Here is a 17,860-nt window from a genome sequence, read left to right as displayed (position 1 = left end):
TTCCACTCACGAAATTATTTACACCAGCTCATCCATTTTCTCACCTGAGGAGCAATTCGGAACCTGCAAGCTTTCCAAGGGTGAGTGGAAAAAATTTAAAAGCGTTCATTATATAAAACTATAAAAATTGGTATTTTTTCTTACAGGCAAATGAATCTGCCGTCTTTATTAATTTTTCAATTTATTATTTGTAAAAATTTCATTACATTTAAAAAGGATAAGTTAGATTTTCTTCTTAAGAATTCCCAAAAATAATAACAACAAATTCCCATGTATGTATAGTTAATGAAGGGAAATTTTAGTTGATTATAAAGTTACTTGTGACAAAATAACTTCTCAAGCACAACTATCATATCTTTAAAAATGTACATTACAAGTACATGTGTGGATATTTGAGAGCAATTTTAAGTGTACACATGATGTAAAGTAATATTTCCAACTTAACATCTGAATTTGTTTTTCTTTTTGGCCTGGTTTTCTGATTTCCAGGTTTTAGTTTAAGTGCTTTTTCCTTAAACCCAGGCCTATCAAGTTGTGGTCCTATAAGACAGGGTGGAACTGCCCCTAGGGTGTCCAAGCCTTTGCTCTTAATGCAAGTCACCTGCTTTGGAGAGGCAGGTGCATGTAGCAATCTTGTGATGTGCATTCTGGTTCAGTACATCTGAGGTGGACGTGCAAATCTCCAGCACTGAGGAGCAGTGGGAATGGAGCAGTGGAATGCCCTATTTTGAACTGCTGGCATTTTGATTAGCAGTTGAATGTTTTAAACTCTGTGCCACCCAGCTCCTTGCCACTTTCTTGGGGCTACGTGACCTGATGGTCATAACTAAGCAGGATGTCCCATTATTCTTACGGCATCTATTTTCCTGTCATAGCCCATTATGCGTCACAGTGGGACCAGCTTTAAGTAAAAGGAAATAGCATGGGATGGTTCATAGATAATAGTGCTCCGGGTGAATCTATGTACTGAGAGCGGACCCAAAACACCACTGCCAACTCCCAAGAGAACATTTTGGGAATGAAAAAAAGTTTACTTTTAAATTCATATGGCAAAAATAGGCACATGCCTTAAAAGTGTAAAAAGAGAACTCATGGACTAGAAAAAAGTCTTTAGCAAGAAAACAAGGCAAGGAACCTATTTCTAAAAATCTATGGAATACTGCAGCCACCTCAGTAAGAAAAAAACAATCCAATTAAAAAGTGGGCAAAGGCCATGAACATCCAGACCACAAAAAAATTACATTCAAAGGCCTAACAAATGCATGAAAAATGCTCACAATCATTAGTCATCCAGGAGATTCAAATCAAAACAATAATGCGATAGATACTTCCTTATATCAACAATGAAAGACCAATTAATAAAACAAAAAACAAAACAAAAGATGCTGGAGAAGATGCTGGGAGATTAGAACTCTCAGACATTGATGGTACATCTATAAATATGTAAAAGCCTTGTGGAAGTGATATGCCACTTTATCTAAATGTAGATAAAGCTACAATATCTAAAATGTAGAAGCCATAACAGGAACAGACATGTGCACTTCTATATTCATTGCAGCACTGTTCACAATAGCAAAAATTTAGAAAAGGCTGACAGGTGTTGACTTGATTGAAAAAGATAGAGCTCCCTAAAAGGAAGAAGAGAAATTTGGGGGGACAGGGTAGTAATGAATGTAGGAAGAGGGCTGATGAGTAGCTTAACTGTTGATGGTCTGAAATGTAAATTCCTATCTAATGCTCAATAATTCATTTTAAAATCAAAGTAAAATTCATATGGAAATATGAACAAGTAAGGTAGCCCAGAAATTATGGGAAAGAAAATGTGATTAGTGTAATAACAAAAACAAATCACACATACACACAAAAACTAACCAACCACTGCTTTACAACTTACTTGATCTTCTCTAATTCTGACTGCCAGTAAACTGAGAGAACTAGAAGTTGAATTAGGAAGGGGAAATTCTTAGGAAAGCTATGCAGTCTAGAAAACGTATAGTCTGAAGGGGGCCTTCTGTGCTAAATTAAGATAGGATGTAATAGGAATGAGATGAGATGGGAAAAACACAACAGAGCTAAGTGGACATCTAACAATAACACCCCCCACATATCTGTAGTCCTACAGAGCAAAAACCAAACTCACCTAACCGGGCAATCCTATAGGGCAGAGTAGAAGGCCCTGTTGGTGTACAAGAGTAGCTCTGGTGGCATCGTGGTTACATGATCGGCTGTGATCTGCAACAATGGCAGTTGGAAAACGCCAGCCTTTCTACTCATGTAAAGATATGCAGTCTTGGAACGCACAGGGCAGTTCTACATCGCCTTACAGAGTCTCAAGGAGTCGGTATTGATTAGATGAGTCAACCAAATGTGTAATGTTAGTATTCTTGGTTGAATAATTCTCCATCGCCACACTAATTTGAAAAGCTACCCGTAATATATATAAAATAATCACATGTATATTAGTTTATTTCTGTATTTTATTTCTATGATATATTAGGTTCATGAACTTATAATTATTTATAAAATATTTTTACATAAGAAGGCCAGAATCCAATATAAATTTAACAAAATTTGTAAATGTGATGTGGCCTGTGTGAGTCCTGTCTGGTACACCAAATGGCCTGCATTCTAATTGAGTTTGACACCCCTGGTCTATATGATGCTCTTTTCTACTACTATTGTATTTAAGTGACTTATTTCTATTATTTCTACTAGTAATACTACTGCATTTAATAATCAATACAACATATCAAAAGACAATAAAATTACAATCATTACGATATGATTTGGCTTCTGTTCTGGGCAAAATTTTATGTAACTGAAATAGTAGAGGGTGATTTGATGTTGTTTAAGTCAGTGATTAGTAGAAAGAACAAGAAAGCAATATAGAGAAAGGGAGAACCGATCACAGTGATCTACGTATCACCCCTCTCCCAGTGGAATGGACAATACAAAAGTGGGTGAAGGGAGAGAGCAGTCGGTGTGAGACATGAAAAAAAGAAAGGAAAAAGACATGAAAGATACATAGGTATATAAGTTATCTAGGGTTCATGAGAGTGGGGGAGGGGTGAAATGAGGAGCTGATATTAAGGGCTCAAGTAGAAAGAAAATGTATAGAAAATGATGATGGCAAAAAAACAAAACAACAACAACAAAAAGAAAATGATGATGGCAAGATGTGTACAAATGTGCTTGACACAATGTATATATGTATGGATTATGTTAAGAGCTGTAAGAACTCCCAATAAAAAGATTTGAAAAAAAAAGAAAGCAATATACATCACACATTGCTTTAAAATCCAGAAAAACAAATATTGCAAGATGCTTTCTTGACTAGACCTTATGAAAGAAAAAAAATCTAAGTATTTCTGCATTATGTATATGAATCATTATTTAGTATTAATTAATCATAATTTACATTCAGTATCATACAAGTAAGTATAAGTCTATATTTAAAAAGATATTTAATTTTAAAATCTTTCAAAGATACTCTGAGGTTAAGTGATGAAAAATGTACTACAACAACTGTAAGCAAGGTATATTTAGTTGGTAATACCACAGTGATGGGTCTGTGATTGCATCTTCTTAGACCTGTTTTGGAAGAAAAGGGGACTTGTAAACGTTCAGTTTCACATGGGTTATGTGGAAGAAGCAGAGTATTCCTGTATTTTTATAATATAACTATTTTAAAATTCTTCTCCTGGCAAGGTTGATAGTAATATGACTATATTTCATAAGATAAATATCTGTACCTTTATAACTTGAATTTTCTACTTTTGGCCTACAGATAATTTTCCATCTCCCCCCTAATTACTTAGTAGAAAAAAAGTTACTCATCAATTCAAGCAGCTTATACCATCACCCCAACTGTCAGTGCTCTTTGATGTCACCAGCCTGGCCTGATCTTTAAGCTGGAAAACAGAAAACTAGACAGATGGTTGCCATTGTACCCTAAAACTCAAAGGCAGCACTTAAATGCATTTCCTTATATTTCACATTAGAATAAAATACAAGAATCAAGACTTAAAATGGCAGGAAAGTACAGTGAGTGAGGGAAGCCTTTTAAACCCTATACCTTGGGTAGTTTAAAACCAAATGGTGGTAGCCACTGTGTCAATCCATCTTATCAAGGATTTTCCTCGTTTCCCCTGCCCTTGTATGTTACCAAGCATGATATTCTTTTCCAGGGACTGGTCTCTTGATACATGTTCAAGTATATGAGATTAAATCTCACCATCCTTGCTTCTAAGAGCATTCTGGCTATACATCTTACAGATTTGTTTGTTCTTCGGCAGTCCATGGTACTTTGAATCCTCTTCACCAACATCATAATCGAAATACATCAATTCTTCTCTGGTCTTTTATTCATTGTGCAACTTTCAGATTCATATGAGGTGACTGCAAATATCATGAGTTGGGTCAGGTGCACCTTAGACCTCATTAAGGTGATATACTTGCTCTTCAACATTTCGAAAAGGTCCTCTGAAGCAAATTTGCCCCATGTATTATGTCCTTTGATTTCTTGGCTATTGTTCCCATAAGCATTGATTGTGGATTCAAGCAAAAATTAAATCCTTGGCATTTTTAATTTTTACCTCTTTATTCAAGAAAAGATTATTACAATAAAAATCCCACGTACATACATTGATTCATAATAAGAATCCTACTTTGTGACACATACACACAATTGTTATTCTGAACCTGGAAGTGTGTGTGTGTGGGGGGGGGGCGGTTCTTCATACATTCAAAGGTACACTGTACACTAATACAGCCATTTAACTGACTGGTGTTAGGAATTATGCCTACGCATTCTAATTTATAGAGTTAGTAATGGAATTCATTCATAATCCAGGATCCTGCCTATAACATAAAAAATGGAAAGTAACAGGTGTTGACAAAAATATAAATTAATTAAAATAATTTTGCTGTGCATAGCTGGTGGGAATGTAAAACTGAGCAATAAGTGTCAAAAATAGTTTGATTATTAAAAAGGTTAAATATTACCCTAAAATGCCTAATTTGACTCTTAGGTATCTATCTATCCATGAGAATTGAAAACAAGAGCACAAATGAAACTTTGTACATAGATGCTCATAGCAGCATTATTCACAAGAGTTAAGAAAATGGAAACAACTTAAATCTTCATCAATTGGTAAGCAGATAAATAAAAGTTCTATAACCACATAATTCAATATTATTTGATCCTACAATTGGATAAAGTACTGGTACATGCTACACCATTGATAAACCTTGAAACCCAGGAGGCAGGAAGTCAAAGTAGAAAGAGGGAAGATGTGGCCACAGGCCAGTGCTAGCAGAGTAAGTGGATCTAGTTTGGGCAGGCAGCATGGCAGGCCACCAGTAGCTCCCGGGTTTCAGGCCAATTGGCAGGCCCAAACCTCAAGAAGGCAGGTGCAGGGTTCAGGGCAGCAGGACCAGTAAAAGCAAGTGTTCTTCACAGTGTCTGTTTTAGAGATATCAAATAGACCATACTTCTAAAAAAGAAATCATCAGACTGTGTATGAGAGCTTCATCGTAGTCTATGAAGACTGACTCACAGCGCACTCAGAGCTTTTAAAGGGAACAGACAAGTTGACAGATAACCCATCACAACATCCCTGGTTCCAAACCCTTTAAAATCTGGTCTATATAAATATTTGAGGTACTACACTAATTGATAACAAATGGGTGCTACTTTAATATAATTCTGATAACTTCCGAATCACATAATATCCTATTTCATGAGTCATAGACATTAAGCAACACATGAATATACTATCCCAAGTGAAAGAATGCCTTTTGTCCATAGAAGTTGATTTCTACTCATGGCAACTCTGTGTGAAAAAAGAGAGGCGTGGAGGTGGGGCGGGGGGGGGGGGGGGGGGGGAGGCAATCACAACATATTGTGTGACATACATGAAATCAGGGTAGGCAAATCCATAGAGATCAAGAGAGATCCAAACTTTGGAGAGCCTAAGGGAACGAAGATACTAAGACTAACAGATACGGTTTTGTTGTTTTTTTTGTATTTATTTTTCTTTTTTTCAGATATGGTAATGCTGAAAACACTGCAATTAAACAATAAGGACAACCTTGTGTATATACTTTTAAAAACACCATAGTATTTGCACTTTAAAAATCACTTAAACGAGTTTTTATATGTCTAAAGTATTTTCAAATTTAAAAAAGAACAATGTCACAGGATACACCCATTTTTGCAAAGACTTGACTCATTTGGAAAAAAAAGAAAATGGCGCTTACGCTCGTCCGATCACCTGACATCCAATTGCCTTTCCCTCAGCCAAGCTTTTTCCTCGGAGCATGCGCGCAGCCGCAGGCCCCACGTCGTTCTCCGAAACCTAGACATCCTTCGCGGATGCGTTTGCTTCGTGTCGGCGTAAGGACAGGGGCGAGCGTAAAGAAAGCGAGCCGGGACGTACGACGTAAGGCGTAAGACGTAAGCGCGTAAGACGGCGCTGGTCCCGAGCTGGGAAGGAGGTGAGTGGCGGGGAGGAAAGCGGGAAGTTGGCGCATGCGCGGAAGCCTGGCGGGTTTGAAATGGCTTCAGTGCGAACCGGAATCCGGCTCAGGTGAAGGTCTGGGCCCGGCGGTGGAAGCGGATTGCGGCCGAGCCGGGGTTCTCGCCATTCCGCTGGTTCGGCGGAAGGTCCGGGGCCGACGTTTACGGAAGGGCCGCGACTGCAGGCCGGCGACGGTGGGGCTCTCGAGGGAACGGGGCCGGGTGGACACGGGCCCTTTTGTGCGGGTGGGAGCAGGCCCGCGCGGCCGGCCCCTCCCCCAGCCCGGCCCTCCGCGCGCGGCCGGGGGGCTCGCCCGGCCCCTGAGCCTGGCCCGCGGCCCGGGGAGCCGCCTCCGGGCCGCGGCGCCTTCCGCCGTTCGGCCTTCGTGCCGATCCGCCCGGGCTCCTCGCCGGGTGCGGGTTGTGGAGGAAGGGAGCTTTCTTCCCCGGGGAGTGGAAGGCCCCGGGCTGTTGGTGACCCCGCTTTTGACGGTTTCGTCAGCGTGTGGCACGGGGGATTCCACCGTCCGTGGTCTTCGGCCCGCGAGGAGCGCGGAGTGGAGGAAGCCGGAGGCCTCCCTCGGGCCCCCGGAGCCCTGGAGGGTTGGGGGCGTGAGCGCAGACCGTCGTCTCTTCTGAGTTTTTTTTTTTTTTTTGGGGGGGGGGGAGTGAGGGCAAGAAGTCTTCACAGTTCTTTTCCAAAGGACTACTGTTATCTGCTCCACTTTGACTGCCTAGGAGGAGGATAGCGAAAAGGAGCCCCTCCAGATCCCTCGTGCCGCCCTTTCTTGAGATAGTATGATGTTCGTTTGCAAAATGGTCATTGTCAATGCTTTTATTCGGAATCTCGTGGCCCTGATTTCCGTTAGTGATATGACTACGGCTCTAGTCCGAGTGACCAGCCTACTACCAAAACAAACTCGGAGGGTAGACTCTCTTTAACCCAAAGTTGTGAACTTCCAAGAATTGGTCCCGCTAGACCCCTCTGAAGTTTGTAGTTGCTGACTGAAGTGCTTTTCTTTTAAGTCAACTCATAATTTATGTCACCCTTTAGAAGTAGGTACCTTTGATACAAAATGTTTCTGCTGCCATTCACATGGTTCCTTGCCCTTTTTGTACTTTACAGTTTATTTACATAAAGATCTACGAAAATGCCCGACAGTCTTTTGTGATGTTTGTGGGTTGGCCGAATTTTAAGATGTGGATTCTTTCTTATTAGATCCTTGTTATAGAAGAAAACCCAGCGAAGGTTGTTTGCCCCTTGGATCATGGCTCAGTTTGGAGGACAGAAGAATCCGCCATGGGCTACTCAGTTTACAGCCACTGCGGTTTCCCAGCCAGGTCAGGCTTCCGAACACATTGCATGTAAATGGAGGGGGGAAAGGGGAAAGAATAATGTGCTGTGTTCACTGGGCTATGCATAATATTGTGAAATGTACATAGTTATCTTCTGTTTACCTGTAAAAGAAAAAGGAAAAAAGGTGGCTAAACTAACTGAAAGAAATGTGTTTTATATAACAGTTTGGCTATCTTTTAAAGTGTTTAAGTAGTTCAGATTGATTAATTTATTTGTGTTAGACATTAACATCCACTTGCTCATTAAGGAAGGTATCCCCTATTATGCATGCGGAGACGTCAGATTTTGTAAATTATGTTTAAAACGAAATATATTTGAAATGGACACTTGACTAAAATTATGGCTGTGGTTTTCGACTGTCAATATAAAATAGGAAAAGGAACTGAGGAAGTTAATTATTAAAATCAATATAAAATCAAATGAATATTTAAAATTTCAAAACTAAGTAAGAATGGTCTTTGGGGTAGAGCTGTTTGTTTTAAAACTTTTCTTTGGCAAGAAAAATTGGTGTTTTTTTTTCATTAGCTCCTGGGAAGAATTCTGTACCCATTTTTTATGTTGATTGAATCTTTAAAAATGAACTCTGCAATAAGTTCTTGTTTAAATGTGTTCAAATTCCTAAACATACCACCCCAATAAGTTGCACTAGTTTCTCAAGGATCCTACTAAATGAAACTGAGTTTATTTCATTAGCCAGGAAAAGTTAAGCTAATCCTATTAGGATATATTTTATTTATGGTATATCTGGTATTAGTTCTTTGCTGCATTTACTTAAAAGGTGTTATGTAATTTGAGGTCAGTTGCAGAGAGACTGATCCTCCAATTTAGCTGTTCCAAAATTTGGTGGGTATGATATCTGATTATGTAGGCAACCTTTCTTTTTGAAGAGATGGATACTTTAGGGATTTCACTTTAATTGTTCTTGGTTTGGAGGATTAAATGGTCAAACATTAACTTCTGCTGACACTGAAAATAATGTGAAAAATATACGGACTGTGTTCCATTCAGATCCAGATTTTTTCTTCCATGTTAAATAATGCTACGACTGTGAGTCTCAAACATGACGGCGATTGTGAGGATGGCACAGGACCTGGCAGTGTTTCGTTTTTTTGTACATAGTCACTATGCATTGAAACAACTTGCTTGCTCCTTAGTAACAATGGTCTATAGTGGGGAAACTGATGCACTTAGTTTTGATGAAACCGGAAAAGCAAGTTCTGTATATGCAGGAGCAAATGCTATATATAAAGGCACTTTCATAAACTTAGCAAGTTTCTTTTTTTAATCTTTTTATTGGGGCTCATAAGACTCTTATCACAATCTGTACATACATCAATTGAGCAAAGCACCCTTATACATTCGTTGCACTCATCACTCTCATAATTCACCTTCCACTTGGGTTCCTGGAATCAGCTCGGTTTCCCTTTTTTTCCCTCATCCCCCTCCCACCCCTGGTCCCTTGATAGTTTATAAATAATTATTATATCTTATCTTACAATTTAGCAAGTTTTTAGCTGATTTTTCCCGACAAAATTTTAGATACATCTGTATTTTAATAAAAGTGCTGCTATTAGAATTCTGTTGTGCATAGCTCTTAGCACATATTATATTTGGACAGATACTTATTTCTAAATCTGAGGAGAAGATATCAAATGTTTATAGAACTGGTAAAAGACACAGTAGTGAATATAGATCTTCCCTTTTCATATTTGGATCTTCAAATTGGACAATAGAGATTGTAAATGTAAATCTGGGATTTGTGTAAACAGCTTGTGTTTGTACTGAATGATGTTATTTATGGGCTTTTTTGATAAGTAAAATCATTTCAGTCTGAATTTGCTGGCACATTGTGACATTAAGGTAGTGTTTTATGAATACCTAGGCTTAGGAGCCCTGGATTGCACCTTGGGCTGCTAACCGCAAGGTCAGCAGTTCAGATGCACCAGCAGCTCTGTGGGGTGAAAGACGAGACTTTTTCTACTTGCATAAACAGTTAGGTCTTAGAAACCCACAGGTGCAGGCCTACCCTGTCCTATAGGGTCATTATTTGTCTGAATCCACTCGGCAGTGTTTGAGCCTTAGTTTTCTTATAAAAATCTAAATGAAACACAACTCCAAATGGACATAAAAACTTACAACTGAATTTGCTCCATCAAGACAGTGCTGACTCAGAGTGACCCCTGTGGGTTTCTGAGACTGTAGAAGGCAGTAGAAAGCCCAGTCTTTTTTTTTTTAAACAATTTTATTAGCACTCTATGTAATACAAGTATCACCACCTTCAATTCCAGAACATTTTCTTTTTTCTTTATAATTTTTTCCTACAACATTTTCTTCCTTGTACTCAGTTATTTTTGTAATTATTTTTTGCAAATTGTGGCAAAAATAAATATGACAAAATATTCCCCAGTTCCACAACTTCTACATGTATAGTTCAGTGTAATTGATTATATTCCTTGTGTTGTACAACCATTACTGATATCCTTTTCCAAATTAATCCACCACCATTAATATAACTCAATGTCCCCTAAGCAACAACTACTATGTGTCATGCTGTTGGTCAAATTTGGGTTTTTGGGTTTTTTTAGTAGTTTTCTTGATACAGTATTCACATATATACTTGCATGGTTAAATTGCTTTTAAAGTGAGTTGTATATACATCATTGCCATCAATTCTGGTGCTCCCCACATTCATTATTTCCTTCCCAAATCTCCTCAGCCTCCCACCTCCCACCACATCCCAGATAAACCATTGCATCAGTTATTGTCTTCATTCACCTATTTCTGTGCTTCACAAAATGAGAAACAAAAAACAAAACATCGAGAAGAAAATAATAGTATACAGATAGAGTTAAAAATAAAGAATAAGAAAGAGAAGACCATCATCAATATTTAAAAAGCCAGGGAAGTAATTACTGTTGTGGAACAAGGCAAGAAGTACTTAAGTCTAAGCAAATTCAGGTTGAAGTAAAAGGGAGGTCACCTGACCAATTACCATATTATACCATGGTTCTATCCATCACAATCAAGTTTACAATAATCTCTTGATATTACAGTTATTTGAGACCCTTAGCTGTTAGAGAGTATCTGTCAGAAACTTAATCCAAGTACTCTGCAGATAGACTTGGGTTCTCCCTGTCCTCCATAGTTTTCTACAAATAGGGTATTCACAATAAGCTCTGATAACATTAGCCTTCAACATACTTGGGTTTTGTGTTCATTATACTTGGATCACACCAGCTGGTGTGCTTCTTCCTTGTAGACTTTGTTGAAGGTTCACTTAGATGGCTGCTTGTTTGAATACAAGCCTTTAAAACCCAGGTCCTGTTCCGATTGATAGCCAGGAAACATCTGCTTCCTTCACCACACTTAGCTTGTAGCACCTTTTTTTTTTTCCTTTTTTCAAAACCATTTTATTGGGAGCTAAGACAGATATCATAGCATTCCATAGTTCAATCACGTCAAGCATATTGTTCAATTGCTGTCGCAGTTTCAAACAATCTCCTCCTTCATGAACTCCTTGATATCAGTTCCCCTTTACCCCTCTCTCCCCCACTGTACACCCCTGGATCCCCCATTCTACTTTTTGTATGGGTTCATCAATCCTGGGTTTCATATACAGAAAAACAGAAAAATTCAAGAGGGTTACCCCAATGACAAAATACATCTGAGATAAATCTCAATATGAAATCAAAACAACACATAGAAAAGGCTGAAAACCAGATCAGGCCCAACATGTATCAGAGGGGGGATCAATTAACAAGGTTCTAACTGTTCAAGTTGGGTTTATCGTAGCACCTTTTTCTTCAGTGGTCAGTTCATCAAGGTGAATGTTGATCAGGAAAGCCCATTCTTTCTCCCTTGGAGCTTGCTGGTGGCTTGAACTACTGACCATGAGGATCTCAGCCTAAGGCTTATCCACTATACCATCAGGGTTTCCTTCAAATGGACATGGTATTGATTAAAATACTTAACTTGGGGGTGCTACTTTTTATTTAACCGCTTCTGGAAAGTTAGGTATTGCTGTACCTTCCTTATAGAGCTTTTGCAACTAATTTTTGTCTCTAGAGTTCATTCTTAAGAGACAAGGATTTTTGTCTAAGTTCAGGGTTTTTTCTTTTATTTTTTTAATTCCTTGGTAAAATATTTTACTTATACCTAATACTGATAGATCTTTTATTTTTTTTAAATCATTTTATTGGGGGCTCGTACAATTCTTATCACAATCCATACATAAATCGTGTCAAGAACATATGTACATTTTTTGCCATCATCATTCTCAAAACATTTGCCTTCTACTTGAGCCCTTAATATCTGCTGCATATTTTCCCCCTTCCTCCCCACTCCCCCCACCCCGTAAACCCTTCATCATTCATATATTATTATTATTTTGTAGAGATCTTTTAAATCTGCATATATCTTCTTAAGTTTTTCTTTGGCAGCTTCAAATGCAATTTGAGAAAAATTTCAGGGACATTAAATACTTTTACCGGGGTAATTGTTTATGTGCCAATTATACTCTGAAATTTTTTAATGCAACTAATAAGTATACCAGTTAAATTTGTATTAGAAGCTGTTATCAGATCAAATGGTCACATAACAGAAAAAGGTTAACTAAATAAGTCAACACAAAAATGCCTTTATTTTTATGCCTATTTCTTAGTGTCTACGAAAAGTTACCATATTTCATTCACTCATTTCCTTTGCATGCACATAAATCCTGTAAAACAACTTAGCTTGTTAATGGTATTCTAAGGCTAACTAACACTGATTTCAAAATTTTATTACGTTCATACAGGCGACACATTTAAAATCTGTTGGAAATAATAAGCCAAAGCACCAACACTAGTAATTATTGTTCAACTCAGTTAATACGTTAAAGATGTTTTTGAATTGCTTTTATTAATTTTAGTATGGAACTTAGTCAAGTAATTGTAATTTCTCAGTGTCATCTTTGTCTTTTGTTTTAATCCCCATATTGTTCTGATTTGAACTTGGACCACTTCTGCATTGAAAATATCTATTTACATTTAGGCCTTATGCTCCTGCCATTTGGATAACTGCGTTAGCAGCAGCTTTCTCTTACCAGCTCCTGTGCCTAACTTTCTAATAGACGTTCCAGGCCTGTTTATGTATGCCGAAAAATCTCTCATCCTATTCTATTGTGTCTGCCAGTGCACATCTGCACTGCAGTCAGGAAGTTCTTTGCCCTGTCACATGGCTGTGTGTGATCCCTTTATTGTCCTTTATTTTCTAAATGCTTTCCCCGATGTACTTATTAGTTATGTTACTGCTTATTTCTTCCTGACCTCTAATGCATTTGTCAAGTGTGATCTTCTGAAAGCATAGTTCTTATTCAAATTATAAAAATGTTCACAGTTTTGGTGCAGTGGGTATGAATTGGGCTGCTAACTGCAAGATCAGGAAGTTGAAACCATCAGGTCATATGCAGAATGAAGATGGAGCTTTCTACTCCTGTGAAGACTTGCACTCTCAGGAACTCGGGGGCAGTTCAACCCTGAACCTCTAGGCTTGCTGTGAGTCAGCAGCAACTTGATGGCCGTGATTGTGTTTTGTTTTAACTCCTTTTTTCAAAAAGATGAGGCCCAGAAATTTGAATAAATTTGTTTCAGGTCATGGTAGAGTCAGGATTACAACCCTAGACTTGAGCTTCGTTATATTCTGTTATCCCATTTTCTTATTCAACTGAAAAATACTTCCTTAGGTTTTAATCTCCATAGTTAAACTCCTTAAGACAGGATTTAAGGTCTTCTTTGTTTGTAATACTTCAGCAGTAGTCATTCTAAGTATCAGAGTGATTAAGTTTGAGATTTAGGTTTGAAGTTTTCTTATGTGTAGAGATCAGAGGAGAAACAGATTTGACAAATCGCTAATTCAGTCTTTAGATCAAGTTCATTGGCTCATAGTATTTTTAAATGCTTTTTTTGGTCCATAGTACTACTTTTTAAATTTCCAAACTTAGATTTCTTCCAGTTTCAAAATAAATCTGTTTTTGTACTTGTTAGTCCCTGGTTGCAGAGTCAAACAGCTGTGCAGAGTAGATCTGCTCTGAAGAACTTTTAGGGCTCTGACCTTTAAGGAGCAGATTGCCAGTCTGCCTCTTTCTTCCAAGACTCTCTGGGGGACTTAGAACAAGCAACTTTTGTTTCAGCTCGGAGTGGAGGGCTTAACCATTTGTGCCACCCAGAGGCTGTAGGCACCTTCTTTCTTTTTGAACTATTGTGATCTGGGTGAAAGTTCACACAGCAAATTAGACTTCCGCTCTTTCTTTCATACACAGTTTGGTTCCTCTACGTAACTGCAGTCTCCATAACATAATCATACCATTCCTACTTCTTCCCTGTATTTACCATTTTTTTTTTTAAACATTTTATTAGGGGCTCATACAACACTTATCACAATCCATACATAGACATACATCAATTGTATAAAGCACATCTGTACATATTTTGCCCTAATCATTTTCTTTTTTTTTTTTTCTTCTTCTTTTACATTTTATTAGGGACTCCAACAACTCTTACCACAATCCATACATATACATACATCAATTGTAAAAAGCACACCCATACACTCCCTGTCCCAATCACTCTCAAGGCATTTGCTCTTCACCTAAGCCCCTTGCATCAGGTCTGTATTTACCATTTTTATTTGTCCTTTCTTATTCCTTTGCTGCCTTGTGAGTTTTCTCCTTGGATAAAGTGCCCTTAGGATCTAGTATGAGTGCTCCTCAGGTATGCACACCTCCCTCATGTTATTCCCCTCAGAGACCCATCTATTGTTTGGCTGAAAGTTGAGTCAAGGGAGTGAGTTCCATTCTAGGCTTGGCAGGTGACTAGGATCCATAGACCTGAGCTTCTATCAGTCTATACAGCTCAGTTTTTTTTATGATAACGGGTCTTTTGTTCCACATTTTCATACTCTATCCAGGAACTTCTATGGTCATCTCTTTTAGGGTGATTAGTTGTGCTAGCCAGGCACCTGTACTTCACTGTTTTCTAAAGTAGGCAGTACCATTCCCTGCAGAGTGCAGGAAAGATCCAGGGTGGCTGCAGAAGCAGACACCTATATGTTATCTTAAATTATGGGCTCCAGTACAAAAATGTATAATTGTCATAGGGGCACTGAGTAATTCCCGCCCCCTTCCCTCCCTACAAAGGGGGTGGAGACCAAATAATTATAGTAACCCTGATTTAGTTCCTCTGATCTCAGTGTTGTGGAGGCCAAGGTTTGCTTCGTTCATTAGGTTAATTCTGCCTCTCTTTTCTTGGTTATTATTTATTTATTCATTTTTAATTGTATCTTAGGTCTTCTTTACTATTCTTTACTCCAGACAGGGAGACCAATAGTTAATTGCCCCTTAGGTGGAAGTTCATAAGCTTTTAGGACCAAAGTTGCTTCTCACCAAAACAAAGGCTGTAGAATATTGTCTTTGTGTGCGGTGCTATGCCAATTAATCTTGATGCCCTCTGAGACTATGATCCTGAGTTCCTGCGCTAGCAACTCATTACCTTAAAGTGTTTGGTTATAGCTAAGACATTTTCATAACTTTTCCCAGAGTATGCTGTACTATATTTGAATATACATCTGCAGCATATTAAAATATGTAGAGATTGTATTCTAGGTACTTAGAGGCATGCTTTTTTATTGTAATTTTTTTATTGTAAAACAAATCTACAACTTGGAATGGATTTGAGGCAAATTGTGCCTTAAGCAGATTTTCTTTAAGTGGCTAAACAAAGTTTAAAAAGTAAGTAATCATAAAAGAAAAGGTTTCTGGTACAGGACCAGCAGTATAAAAAATACTGTACGAGTACCTGGATAATACACCCGTTTTGCAATAGTGCAACTTTAAGTACATATTGTTGACTGTCCTTAGTGCATGCAGAGTTAAAGCGCCACACTTCAACAACAACCACATGCTGATGGTTCCTAAAGAAAACTACTGAGAAAAAGGCCTAACCAGATGTTCCCTCGTTAGACCAACTCCATCTAAGTTTAGATGTGCAGAAGGGCTTAGATATATCCAGAGTAAGCCACATGCAACATGTTACTTGATCAGTTTTCTAAAATAAGGTTTCAGGACAATGACAGTAAGATAAGGGAAGAGAGCATGGAGGAATGAAGTCCTAATTACTCTACATGCATATTCTTTTGACAGTTGGGGGAAACCTTTTACAGATAAGTTACAAAGAAAAGGCAAATAAACAATTTTGTACGAGAAATTTAACACATTCTGTACAATGTCTTCACTTTGCTGTCATCATTTGTACAAACTCTTCATAGTTTACCTGACCATCCCCATCAATATCTGCTTCCCTGATCCTTTCATCAACCTCCTCGTCTGTTCACTTCTCTCCAAGGTTTGTCATCACGTGACGCAGTTCAGCAGCACTAACGTAGCCATTGCCATCCTTATCGGATGCACGGAATGCTTCTCTAGTTTCTTCTTCACTGTCTGTGTCCTTCATTTTTCTTGCCATCATTGTCAGAAATTCCGGGAAGTCAATTGTGCCATTACCATCAGCATCTGCTTCATTAATCATGTCTTGTAATTCTGCTTCTGTGGGATTCTGCCCAAGAGACCTCATGGCGGTTCCCAATTCCTTTGTGATTATAGTTCCGTCACCATCCTTGTCAAATAGTGGAAAAGCTTCCTGGAATTCTGCAATTTGCTCTACAGTTGGTCAGCCATGCTGCAAGCGCTACCAGTCTCGGGGACGTGTTTACACAACCACTTGGCTCGCTAGCTCCACTCGGACTCGGCATCATGCTTTTTTATAAACTTAAATTATTAGAACCTTAAACATGAAAACATTTTCATAAAATGTGAAATTTTGAGATTTTACTGTCTTTCTCATGTTTTGGTAAACGTTGCAACCAGGTGTTACTTTGACTAAAAATAAAATTAAATATATGTATATAATTCTTAAAATATTAAAATGTGGCGATGTATTTAGCAGATTGAGCATGTTCTCATCCATTTATTTTGAACATTTGTAAGATGTATTATAGCTATAGAGAAAAATGAACTAAATCAGGGATTAAAGATCAAATGATAGTTGGTGCTTTAACACAGGTGATTGCAGCCAGGTTTAGTATACTTGTTTCAAATGTGAGTTCCCCTTTCTTGCCACATTCTGGCTTGATCAGCTTTTTAAATCCCCATTACTTTGAATCAGCAGCTCAAATTCCAAGATTCCTGATCTTTTTCTCACTCATAATAGCTGGCATATTCCTTGATAGAATTGCATGTTTCCAACCCATAATTTGATAGAAGAGGAAGATTGTTACTGGTCTGAGCTGTTTGACCACTGCTAATACTGTATAGTAACAAATGGCCTCTGAAACATTATGCTGATAGTAACAGTTAATCCATCTTTTCTTAGTATCCTGAGTCTGCCTTACTTGTGTCTTATCTAGTGAGAATTGATGGGCGACTGTTCTGTGTGTTTTAACTAGTGAGTTACTAACCTAGTGCCAGGACCAGACACTATGTTGGTGTTGCCTTCCAGCTGCTTCTGGCTGTAAGTGAGCCTATGGGGTAAAGGAGAACTGCAGTATGATTTTGCAGAGGCAGGCTGTCTCAGCTCTCTCTGGACTCGGGCCAGGTACTTGACTGCGTTGCCATCAGGACTCTCTTCGTACTGTAAAGATGGTTTGTAACCTTGGAAACTATGGAGCGGTTCTGGCTGCACTCTTGAGTTGCTAGTGAGTCAGAAGCAATTCAGCAGCTACAGGTATGGTTTGGGTTGAAGGTACTTTGTCTAGGTAAGATTGGTTGGATTTATTCTGAAATATAATTTTGTAAAATACTGTGTTCTTATAGTTACCATGACAAGCATCTAGCATAGGCTATGAATCCATTAGTTTAAATCAACATTACTAACATTGTTCTTTGTTTTTATTAACCAGTGGATAGACTTTGATACATAAGTAAGCACCCACAGAAAATTGCTAAAAGGGAC

At 38.4% G+C, this 17,860-nt stretch overlaps 1 protein-coding gene and 1 pseudogene across 6 annotated transcripts in view; one reads left to right on the top strand and one right to left on the bottom strand.

The window, feature by feature from the left end:
* Positions 1 to 6,479: 6,479 nt before the first annotated feature.
* The window catches only part of CCAR1 (cell division cycle and apoptosis regulator 1), a 43,248-nt gene continuing 31,867 nt past the window's right edge, over positions 6,480 to 17,860 (top strand). For 2 of the 6 annotated variants that reach the window (XM_075534475.1, XM_075534471.1), the window contains exons 1-2: positions 6,520 to 6,715; positions 7,740 to 7,861. In XM_075534475.1, the coding sequence (XP_075390590.1) occupies positions 7,789 to 7,861 (73 nt within the window). In that variant the 5' untranslated portion in view covers positions 6,520 to 6,715; positions 7,740 to 7,788. The other 4 variants (XM_075534474.1, XM_075534472.1, XM_075534476.1 and 1 more) reach the window with 4 other exon arrangements.
* Positions 16,063 to 16,483, bottom strand: LOC142429175 (calmodulin-1 pseudogene; annotated as a pseudogene).

The sequence above is a fragment of the Tenrec ecaudatus genome, chromosome 16, assembly GCF_050624435.1.
Source record: "Tenrec ecaudatus isolate mTenEca1 chromosome 16, mTenEca1.hap1, whole genome shotgun sequence".
NCBI classification, from domain to species: domain Eukaryota; kingdom Metazoa; phylum Chordata; class Mammalia; order Afrosoricida; family Tenrecidae; genus Tenrec; species Tenrec ecaudatus.
This window is presented reverse-complemented; position numbering and strand designations above follow the sequence as displayed.